The sequence below is a fragment of the Pipistrellus kuhlii genome, unplaced genomic scaffold, assembly GCF_014108245.1.
Source record: "Pipistrellus kuhlii isolate mPipKuh1 unplaced genomic scaffold, mPipKuh1.p scaffold_m20_p_2, whole genome shotgun sequence".
NCBI classification, from domain to species: domain Eukaryota; kingdom Metazoa; phylum Chordata; class Mammalia; order Chiroptera; family Vespertilionidae; genus Pipistrellus; species Pipistrellus kuhlii.
The window spans coordinates 59700423-59712090 of record NW_023425515.1 but is presented as its reverse complement, the minus strand read 5'-3'; the positions used below and the strand labels follow the sequence as shown (position 1 = coordinate 59712090).

The 11668-nt window shown below is 39.3% G+C and overlaps 2 protein-coding genes across 3 annotated transcripts; one reads left to right on the top strand and one right to left on the bottom strand.

Annotated features, from left to right (window-relative positions):
- Nucleotides 1–239: 239 nt before the first annotated feature.
- Nucleotides 240–11013, bottom strand: NEPRO (nucleolus and neural progenitor protein). Of its 2 annotated transcripts, XM_036444797.2 has the most exons (7): nt 10685–11013; nt 8679–8758; nt 8111–8242; nt 7578–7655; nt 5190–5551; nt 4813–4874; nt 240–413 (listed from the first exon to the last, which is right to left on the bottom strand). In XM_036444797.2, exons 1-7 carry the CDS (start codon nt 10718–10720, stop codon nt 378–380), a joined length of 786 nt encoding a protein of 261 aa, XP_036300690.1. In that variant the 5' UTR covers nt 10721–11013; the 3' UTR covers nt 240–377. The 2 variants fall into 2 exon arrangements, with proteins under 2 accessions (XP_036300690.1, XP_045439946.1); XM_045583990.1 differs by lacking the exon at nt 240–413 and having other exon boundaries at nt 4819–4956; nt 10685–11011.
- LOC118724775 (myelin protein zero-like protein 1) lies at nt 897–3149 on the top strand. The gene has a single exon (XM_045583991.1). It carries the CDS (start codon nt 1887–1889, stop codon nt 2604–2606), a length of 720 nt encoding a protein of 239 aa, XP_045439947.1. The 5' UTR covers nt 897–1886; the 3' UTR covers nt 2607–3149.
- Nucleotides 11014–11668: the final 655 nt, after the last annotated feature.

The window sequence follows — 11668 nt, the reverse complement described above, 5'->3', positions numbered from 1 at the left end:
GTGATACAACTGTGCCCAACAAAAGCAGCAAATAAAATTGTAGATGGAGCAGATACTACTTTTAGGCCCCCTTACGCATTTTAAAGAAACCTGACTTGTATATACCATTTCCTAAATAACATCAAAAACGGAACATAATTTTTTAATATACTTACCTATAACTTTAAGCTTCCACATGTTTAAGGCGGTTACTTTTAAGAAGTTTATTACCCATAAAGGAAGCCTGAGCCTTGAGCTCCTTGCTCCTGCACCACAGAATCACCATTTGGATTTCTCAGAAAATTGTATGAAAATCTCAGCCTTTTGAAATTTTTCACAAAAGCTGTGGCACATGGAATTTCTATCTCTTTCTGAGGAGAATGTTTCATTGCCTTTAGTTAGGACTCAGGACATTTAAATTCAAACCTGGTCTTCTGAAATATAGAAAGGTGATTTGTTACTGAACTGTAAATATGTAACAATAGAGAAAAGTTGACTCAGTCTATCAAAATTTTGAAAATCCGTTTTTTAAATATATTTTTATTCATTTCAGAGAGGAAGGGAGAGGGAGAGAGAAATATCAATGATGAGAGAGAATCATTGATTGGCTGCCTCCTGCATTGCCCGACACTGGGAATTGAGCTGCAGTTGGGCATGTGCCCTGACCGGGAATCAAACCTCCTAGTTGATAGGGTGATGCTCAACCAACTGAGCCATGCTGGGCAGGCGAAAACCGGTGTGTTTTTTTTAAAAAATAAAAATAAAAATAAAACTCCTTTTTAGTTCATTGTACTTTCCCTTTGTCCTAAAAAACTTAATTTTTTATTCACTGCTCCTAACACAAAATTTGTCCCCTTCTGTACTACAGTAGATTACATCTACAACTGAATTCAATTGCACACAGAGAACACTATAGATACTCGCTAACACATCTCTTTCACCTACACATAAGAATAAAACTCCACATGATTAAATATTGGTCAAAGCCTATCTGGTGGGAGAAAAGAAACACTGAAAAGCCTCTTTCCTCGCCTGGACTCCCACAACTTGTTCTTCACTTCCTTCTATACCCCAAGTCACCTTCCTCAATGATGGGTTATAAATGTTACTAAAGACACATGAAGTCAGGGGTGATTGCTCAACATATGTTAAAATACCTAATTAAGTACCGTTTTCAGTTTCAATTTAACCATCTTTTGATGTTGCACCTTTGTCTCTTCAATCCACCTTTCTGTATTAAGTCGTTTGAATTTTACCAACTTTACTACTTATGAAATTATGTCACATATTATGTCTGCTTCCATCCTTCAAAGCGTGCCTTCTTCCAAATTTCTTATCCTCAAGAATATAAAAACCAGTAGAAAATATAAAAGTATAAACCTGCCAGTGCTTTGTGGTGGTGACTGGTTAAAGAAGTCATCTGAAAGCAAACTAAGCATATTAGTGCTAATTGCTAAAAAATGTGGCAGTGAGTCATGAATGAGAGGGATTCTGACCAACCAACTTCAAATCCTAGGAATAGGTGGATGGACTACAGACGTTTCAGGGTCACAGAGAGCCACAGTTCTTAAAACAGGGTTGAGAAAACCATTTTGGAGACGGGTGTAAATGGTAAAGAACAGATTATGAAACCAAACTGCCTGCGCTCAAATCCCAGCTCTTGTCCCATATTTGCTAAGCAAGTTTCTTAATCTCTATGCACCTGGATTTTCTCACCTGAAATATGGAAACTAATGATGACCCCTATTTCACAGGACCTGGGTTAGGATTATAGGAGGTAAAGTACTTATGACAGCGCAGCGCTGAGGGGACACTGGGCGCGCGGGGTGGTGAACAGGCGGCGCCCCTGCGTGGAGCCAATTGCAGGCCAACCGCCTGGAGCGTGGCCGAGGGCAGAGCAGATAACGATGTGGACGCAGCCCGCCGGGGCCTGGGCCTGGGCCGGGGCGGACACTGCCACCCGGGCCCGCTGGCGCTGTCTGTGGTCGGTGCTGGCGGTAGCACTGGGGCTGTTGACTGCTGGAGTATCAGCCTTGGAGGTAATCACCCCAAAAGAAATATATGTGGTCTATGGGACAGAAGGGGTGCTGCCCTGCAAGTTCAAGTCTAACATCACCACAGGCCCGGCGACCACAGTCTCCTGGAGCTTCGAGCCAATTGAGTCCAACACCACCGTGTCCTTTTTCTACTTCGTGGACGGTCAAGTGTTCCCCGGGAATGACCCGCTGTTCAATAACAGGGTCACCTGGGCTGGAGACCTCCGCAACAAAGACGCATCCATCAAAATACAAAATATGCAGTATGACCATTACGGTTACTTCATCTGTGATGTCAAAAACCCTCCCGACATCGTCTCTAAACCCGGATATATTCTCCTCACTGTTGTAGAGAAAGAGTTGCCCACGCCGCCCAGGACTCCGCGGCCCCGGACACTGAGGCCTCCTCAGCCCAGGCCTCCGCCACCCAGGACTCCACAGTCCCACAAGCCGCCCTGGAATCCGGTTTCGCACGTGGTGGGTATAGCGGCCGCTGTGATTCTGGGACTCCTCCTCTTCCTTCTCTTCATAACCCTGGTTCTCTGGTACATAAAGAATCGCTCCATTCCGGATAACACCGGGGCCCAGTGATATGCACAGTCAGACCACTCCGGCGGACATCACAGTGACAAGCTGAACAAGTCAGACTCCGTGGTGTGCACGGACATGCGGAAAATTTAAAAGACCCAGATCATATCCTAAGGGAGAAATTCAAATGTGCTCTGTGTAGCAGTGTAGTCAACAGCATGTATGACTGGGACACGGGCAGGCAAAGAGCCAAGGAGATGTAAGGGATATGTATACATCTTCGATTTAACCTTCGGATGGGAGGAGCAGTTGTGCATGATGAAAAGATATGGTTCTACATATATGTAAATTGTCTCGCTGTTTGTTTTTTTACTTTTTTGCATCCAGGGTCATTTACAGTTGGGGAAATTCAGCAACATTCCTGTCACCATCATTTGGATATGGTGCTCCTTAATGGTGATGTAGCAATCTCTTAGTATCCCAACAGACTTGGCCTTTCTGTCTAAGCACTTATTGGAGTTGGAGAATGAAGATACTGTGCGGGAGAAATAGCCAGGGTGGCCTGTCCCACACTGTTTGTTCTGACTGTTGGGTTGAAGTTTTTAGGAAACATCCGTTAGAGATGTCACTTGGAAACAATTTGACAAATTTTTGTGCATGCTTTTTTTCCTCTCTAAATTAAGGGTGGGGAACCTTTTTTCTGTCAAGTGCTTACTTGGATATTTATAGTATCATTCTACAGCCAGACAAAATTATCAACTTAAAAATCAGTCTGCTGTATTTGGTCAAACATTTAATTAACTCACCCTGACGCCTTTTACAAGCCTTATACAGCCCTTGGGTCAAAGGTTCAACACCCATGCTCTAAAGAAAAGGGCATTTTAGCTTCCTAAGTTGTCACAGGGACTTTGAGGTTACACCCTTTCCTGTAGGCTTGTTCATCACAGCAAGGTCAGCAGGGATAGCTGCCGGGCCAGTCTTCCTTGGTCTCTCAGACCAAAGCCCTGTACATGGAACTGAAATAGGAGCCACAGCCTGGGGAGGAGCTGGCGGCCTGGGGAGGAGCTGGCAGCCTGGGGAGGACCTGGCTGCCTGGGGAGGAGAGCACAGGTGTGTTACTTTCTTTGCTGCTGGAAAGGAGAAGCTGCAGGGGAGGAGTTCACTTCCTTCCAGGGGGGCAGGAATGGGATACATGGAACCTCCATTCCCACACTTAACTCGACCCAGAAGACTATTTGAAACTGGAATCATCTTTTCCCATCAGAAATCATGTAAACTGAATAGTCCACTCAAATGATCCCTGTTTTAAGCATTATTATATACAGTACATGTCTGGTGCACTGTTTAATTTAAACAAACACTTTTGAACAAAATATATATATATTTTGGACAATGCCTGGCAAAGAGTAAATGCAATGTAAGTATGTATTAGCCATTATTATTATCATTATTATTCCTCCCTCTGGAACTCATGAATTGAACATAATATAAATGCAAGCTGGAAGCTGTGTAAATATTCATGAATGTACTCTGACATTAGAAAAGTCAGAATTCTTAAATGGAATGTAAGAAATAATCCATGAAGCAATTTTGAGAAGATAAATGGTAACAGAAGTCAAGAAGTTACCAGATGAAAGAAGGTGACATGGACATACATATTATTAGGTCCAGAACAAAAAGAATTTACAGACACTAAGGAGTCATGTTGAAGTTTAAACCTGGACAGGAAGAAATGGAAGCCTCATGATGAGGAGGATGATAATGACACTGAAAGTAGCTAATCACATCTAATACCAATTAAGTATCTACCATACTCCTGACTCTAGGTTGGAACTTAACTTGCATTAAATGGCACAACCCCATGAGATACATACTATTAGGAAGTAGAGATATGAACAAGTCAAGAAACTTACATAAAGTCACGCAGCTAGTACAAACTAAAGGACTCAAACTGTGTATTTCTCTATGACTGCAAGGCCCATTCTCTTAAGCTACAGTATAATCCACACCTACAATGGATCCTAGGGTCACTTTGTAGTTTTTTAGCAAAACTCAATACAATGTTTCTGAAGGCACTTTATTAACTGAATTAACTCGATGCACTAAAATCCCTTGGAGTGCCTCCATTCAGAAGCAGACTGAGAACTAACATGATACTAAGCTTAGATCTAGGGATAAAATAAAGATGTAAGATTCAACCTATGTCCTTGGTAAGTGGCATCTACTGTATACATTAGCAGAAATCAAGCTATATTAAAATAATCCAAACCTGAATAGCTCTGTGTTTCAGATGTTTGCAGAAAGTCCTCACATCAAATTCTGATGACTCTGCTGTGGAGATGGAAAGATCAAATACAAAAACTTAGGCATACCATTTTCAAATCAACAAATTCTTAAGTGCATAATGGTATTTCTTGCCAAATTATTAAAAAAGAGTAGAGGAAGCAAGCAAAGAACTATGAGACAATAGGAACAAACAACTTTAAATATTCAAACTTAGAAAACACATATATTAATTACCATACCTCTTTGAAGACAATCAATGTGTGTTAAAAATAAAAGTTATAGGATTTCTTCTATGCAACCCATGAATATATTGTAACTTCCACTTTTTTTTTAAGTATGTGCTATATCAAAGCATATTACCTTTGAAGATTTTCATATTCTTTACTGGCTCTCCACGATCCACATTATTCTGTACATTGATCTTCATTTGATTAACTTTTTTGGAACTCCTATGTGAAGTTTCATCACCGCACCTCAGTGATTGTTCTTTTGTTGAGAACAGTTTATTTAGCAATTTAGGTACTCCCTTAGCTGCAAAAGCTGTAGGCATTTTTTTCTTAAAGACCTCTAAATAAGACTGTCCTAAAAGTTCAACAATATCAGAAAGAAAGGTAAAATCTTTGAAGTAAGGCAATGGGTGAATCCTTGAGACCTCCTGAAACAATCCAAACAATGGCTCATATAAAGAAATCAGCCTTTTAAAAACACCTTTATAGAGAACCCTAGAGGAAGAAATAGATCATGAATGAACCAGTAACTACAATTTGCAGATTACATAATCACCACAATTCAAAGCTGAAAATAAATGCCTATCAACTTACCACTAAAGATAAAAAACCCTATCGCACATATTTGCAAATAGTCAGATTAATCTAGCCTTAATAGAAAAACCCCAAGTACAAAATGTTATTTAAGCTTTAACTGGTTTGGCTCAGTGGTTTGAGAGTTGGCCTGCAGACTGAAGGATATCAGGTTCGATTCCAGTCAGGGCACATGCCCAGGTTGCAGGCTTGATCCCCAGTAGGGGGGGTGCAGGAGGGCAGCCAATCCATGATTCTCTCTCATCATTGATGTTTCTCTCTCTTCCTCTCTGAAATCAATAAAAATATATTTTAAAAATCAGTTATTTAAAACACACACGCAACAAAATGTTATTTAAAACTAAATGAAGCCCTAACCAGTTTGGCTTAGGTGATAGAGCATCAGCCTGCGGACTGACAGTCCCAGGTTCAATTCTGCTCAAGGGCATGTACCTTGGTTGCGGACACATCCCCAGTAGGGGGTGTGCAGGAGGCAGCTGATAAATAGTCTCTCTCATTAATGCTTCTAAATCTCTATCACTCTCCCTTCCTCTCTCTAAAAAACAATATATATATTTAAATATATATATATATATATTTTTTTTTTTTAAAGCAAAACTAAATGAAAAAGCTGTCTCAAAGGATATGCACCAAAATCCTAAGTTTGGTTTTATCTAGGTGTTGAGATGTTAGGTAAATTTCAGGTTTTTTACATTTTTTCCTGAATTTGAAAATTTCTTGAAATAAGCATGTTTTATTGTTATAATCACAAGAGCTTAGTTATTTTCATTATAGACAAGAATGATTGTTTGACATTTAAAATAATACGATTAGTAATTTTAACATTGTTACCTCTAAGAATAAGTAGAAAAAAAGAATGACTGGAAACAGTGGTTAAGATATCCAGGTTAAGATAGCAAAGCAAGGTTTTTAATCTCCAAAGACAATTTTTTTTTTCGTTTTTCCTAGTTTTAATTTAAATTAGAGATAACCATCCCAATTGTCTAAAATGGCCCAAATCTGGTCTCTTTACAAATATGGGCAGATTTCAAGTCCAGTTGAACATCAAGTAAGCTTCATCCTATATAATAAAAGGATAATATGCAAATCGACCTGTACAGTGGAACCATCAGTCACTGATCACCAGGGGACAGACATGCACTGATCACCAGGGGAGACACTCAACTCAGGAGCTGCCCCCCTGGTGGTCAGTGCGCTCCCACAAGGGGGTGCACTGCTCAGCCAGAAGACAGGCTCACAGAGCCTCTCCCACCTCTGCCACAGCCCTAAGGATGTCCGACTACCAGCTTAGGCCCGCTCCCTACTAAGCCATCAGTGGGACATCCTCCGAGGGCTCCTGGACTGGGAGAGGGTGCAGGCCGGGCTGAGGGACCCCCTACTTGGCAAGTGCACAAATTTTGTGCACTGGGCCTCTAGTAATATATAGAGATGCAAGAGAAGGTCTCTTTACCTTTCAGCTACTTCCTATGTTCTTATATCAACTAACTGTATTTCAAAAAGCAGTAGTGTTTCAGGTGGAGAAAAAGAATCTGGAGTTCATAAGGAAGATCAAGCCATTAAGAATTATAAATCTAGAGCAAAAAGAATTGATTGATACATCCTGCCCAGAAAAACCTTCACTTTAAATGGGCCAGTTGCTGGATGATTACAGCAATGATTTTTTTTTCATTATTCTAATGGTTAATCCTAGGATTTCATTTGCTTAATTGTTTAGTGTTGAGGTGGTCTCTTGCCTTCAGATTTAAAGCCTAATCTTCTGACATAAAGCACTTAGCTTCCAAATCCTCCCACATAAACTCTGATCAAACGAAACAGAGCTCCCACAAGTTCAGCATCCCCTGGGAAAATAAATATGAAAACCAGTCAGAAACCTGGCTGAGTGAAAGAGATGAAAAAGAAATGATCTCACAGGAGTGTACGTACATACCATAACCTGCTCACCAGCCCAACCATCACAAGGTTTAACACAATGAATTCTTGCAAACCTAGGTGTTTCACAGTCAAACTGAAGAATTAAGTTAAAGTTGGAAAACAGAACCAAAGTAATTTGGATTTTGTAAGATGTTTATGAAGGAACTAGATTGGAAATAGAATTTTTTTGAGGAATTAAAGCCTTAAAACATGTTCTATTTGACTCATGGAAACTTAAAATACAGTTGTATATGCTCTGCTAGAGCTCTCATTATTAAACTAAGTTCCTAAGGTTTAGTTTCTAAGATTAAGAATTTCTGTCAATGTCCTAAGGATAATACATATCATTTGAGAGAGATAGGCAGTCTCTGGCAATGGTAGTACGAAGTAATTCCTGGGAAAAGGAGGCCACGAAGCAAATTTATAAGAATTCCATAGGTTATAACTCCTATAGACCTTCAGACCCCCTAGCTTTCAAACAGAAATACTACTAAACTTATACAAACAATTCCAACTGAGAAACAGGTATTTCAGTTGCTTCAAGGATACAGAAATGTCTTGCAGCAACAGTCTAACAAGCAAAGTAACAATTTGCAGGCTCCCAAAATCTTCATCAACACAAATTCCACCACTGGTTGGCTGGGGATGACACACGCTTTGGTAGCTAATGGCTGATTTTCACTTGACAAAAACAGAAAAGTATATTACTTTCATTATTAAATTGAAACTACTTTTAAATACAACGTTGGAAAAGAGAACCAAAGTAATTTGGATTTTGTAAGTTACATTTATAAAAGAACTAGATTGGAAATAGAAAGTATTCAAGTTCAGAGTTCCTTTAAGCTCAATTTGAGCTAGTTATGCTTAAATAGGACTCACTGAATTTCATGGACAATGATGTTTCAATATAATCTTATCTTGTCTCAGATTTCAAGTGACACCAGTCCCTCCCACAAGCCAACAAACGGAGATTACAACAAATACCTGCACCCCTCATTAAAACAACACTTGTATAACTGAGGTATAATTGGTTATATTCCAACACCAAGAAGTTAAAAAATCCAAAGGGAGATCACAGCAAGACAGAGTTCTCATCACAAAGCAACTAACCACTTACTTGAAAGAAAACAACTCAGACAGATCCTGAATTGAACTCTCCAAATTCATGTTTTTCAAACGATTTAAACACTGTTCAACCTGAAAGGGGAACAGCACCTCAAATTCATATGTATATAATACAGAGAAGGCCACTGATGGAACCAGCAAAGCAAAGAAAACAAAAATTTCAAAATATGGAAATATACTGAATACCATAGAATACCCTTTTATTTTTTAAGTGTAAAGAAATCTGTAACTCAAAGCAATAGCTTCTGGCTAAAAATCTAAAATTTATGCAGCAAAACAAATTTCTCAAACCACATTATAACCGAGAATTTATTATGTGTGATGCTATAAACTACACCAAAGTAAGTATAAGATTATTCTCAAGATTATAATTTTTCTGAAGCTCAATTTCAGAAAGCTCAATTAGGAAAGTGATCAGTCTATTCATTTTACAAATGCATGCTGAATACCTACTGTGTGCAAGGCATGCTGGGAAATAAACACTGACCAATATCTAGTTACTAAAAATTTACTAGTAAATTAGTGTGTGTGTGTGTGTGTGTATTTAATTAAATGTTGAAATTAAAAGATATGCCTTGCTGAAACCAGTACGGCTCAGTGGATATAGCGTCACCTGCATACTGAAGGGTCCAGGGTTTGATTCCGGTCAAGTGCATGTATTGTACCTTGGTGACAGGCATATCCCCAGTAGAAGGTGTGCAAGAGGCAGCTGATCGAAGACTCTCTCTCATCAATGTTTCTAACTCTTTACTCCTCTCCCTTCCTCTCTATAAAAAATCAATAAATATATATTTTTTAAGTAAAAAATAAATAAATAAAAGATATGCTTATTTAAAATTGCATTCCCCTCAGCACTTTTTCTCCATAGCAATTATCACCATCTGACATTTGATTAACTAACTGCCTTTCTCCTCTCAACTATAAGTTCCATGAGAACAATATATTTTGTTTATTTTACCCACCACTGTACTCAGTACTGAGCACTAAGTAGGCATTCAATCCCATTTTTAATAATAAAAAAAAGGAAAAAATGGTAGCCATCCATTATACAAAATGTGTCAAGAATTCTGTGGTCCTCAGGAAATACCGCAAAAAGGGCATGCATGGGACTGCATCCAGACTGAAGGATGTCAAAATCTAGATGGTCACTGATACTGCCAAAGACAGTATCTTGCTAGAGCTACATATAAGCTACTAAAAATCCAATCAAAGTTATGGATTCTTCTTAACAGAATAGTTTTCAGAACAATGGCAGCAACAATCCCTAACTTCTCTGGGGTCAGCTCTTTTTCATTTTTTTATTTATGGACACCATTCTTTGAGAAAAGTACTGAAAAACCAAGATGGTAAAGCACCTGGGGAACATAGTAAGTGAGCTATGTTTAAAACAAAGGCAGGGAGGGGGCTTGAGAAGTTTAACAAGGAAGAGAGAACATAGAGAAATGTAAGAACAGTTTTATATATATTATGTGTGTGTGTGTGTGTGTGTGTGTGTGTGTGTGTGTGTGTGTGTATTAATTTAAGGGAGGCAGGAAGGAGAGAGAGAAGCATCAATGATGAGAGAAATCAATTGGTTGCCTCCTGCATGCAGAGGCAGTTTTGACTAATTCAATTATTATAGATGGCACAGCTACATAAAAGGAAGCAGCAGAGAAAATGGAACACCAAATTTTTCTGACTAAGTTATTATTCACAACTTGCAATCCAAGAGGAGAAATCTGCTCAAACTGAGATAAATTTGGTTTTGGAATTAAAGACTCAAGAGGAGATAAAGCTGCCCAGACATGAAAACTTAGGGGAAGGCCATGATCCCAGTTCTTTGATGAAGAAATAGTCACCTTTTGTATCTTAAGTAATGGGAGTAGAAAATTAACCAGAGAGCATGAATCTGTAAGTGCAGACTCAGTTTCCATAAATAACAAACTATGAAGTAGCAGTGTGATCTCCATCTTCATCAAGCAAACATGCTGAGTCTCAAACACAAGGCTTCCTCCTTACCTGTTTGAGGGCCAAATGGGGCTTGTGGCGGCCCATTCTGTGGTGATTGCTGTGAAGGACTGCACACAGCACATCTGTTTCTGCATCTAAGGTCTGGCTCTTCAGTGACAGGGTAACAAGCCAGCATTCTTTAAGTACAGCTGCAATACAAAGGTCTAAAGCAGAGAATTTTAATAAGACTTACTATGTATTTCTGCATTAAGTGTATTATATAAAAGGAAGGGAGCATCTTTCCTCATTTTTAAAGATATCTTATTTATTGATTTGAGGAGGGGTGGTGGTGGGGTAGGGAGAAACATTGATTTGTTGTCCCACTTATTCATGCATTCACTGGTTGATTCTTGTACGTGCCCCGACCGCAACCTTCGAGTATTGGGATGATGCTCTAACCAACTGAGCTACCTGGCCAGGGCTCCTTGTCAGTTTTATTATTTTTTTTTTTAAATATATTTTATTGATTTTGTACAGAGAGGAAGGGAGAGAGATAGTTAGAAACATTGATGAGAGAGAGACATCGATCAGCTGCTCTTGCACACCCCCTACTGGGGCTATGCCCGCAACCAAGGTACATGCCCTTGACCTGAATCGAACCTGGGACCCTTCAGTCCCCAAGCCGACACTCTAGCCATTGAGCCAAACCGGTCTTGGCTCCTTGTCAGTTGTAAAGCAGCGTTTTTCAATCATTTTTATCTCATGGCACACATAAACTAATTACTGTGGCACACCAAAATATATTTTTTGCTGAACTGACCAAATAAATAGGTATGATTTTGATTCATTCACACCAGAAAGCTATTGGTAGGTTGCTTGTTGTCATTTTTTTTATTTGACAATCTAAAGGAAAAGAGGTCAGTGCCCATAAACAGTCAAGTAGTACATGTTTAAAATATTCTTGTGGTCCTAGCCAGTTTGGCTTAGTAGACAGAGTGTCGCCCTGAGGACCAAAGGGTCCCTGGTTCAATTCTGGTCATGGGCACATACTCT

Coding starts and splice junctions, on each gene's coding strand:
- LOC118724775 (XM_045583991.1), top strand. CDS start 1,887: ATGTGGACGCAGCCCGCCGGGGCCTGGGCCTGGGCCGGGGCGGACACT.
- NEPRO (XM_036444797.2), bottom strand. CDS start 10,720: ATGGGCCGCCACAAGCCCCATTTGGCCCTCAAACAG. Junction 8,243..8,678: donor TCTGAGTTGTTTTCTTTCAA/GTAAGTGGTTAG, acceptor GTTTTTGTCAAG/TGAAAATCAGCCATTAGCTA. Junction 4,875..5,189: donor GAATATGAAAATCTTCAAAG/GTAATATGCTTT, acceptor CCATCTCCACAG/CAGAGTCATCAGAATTTGAT.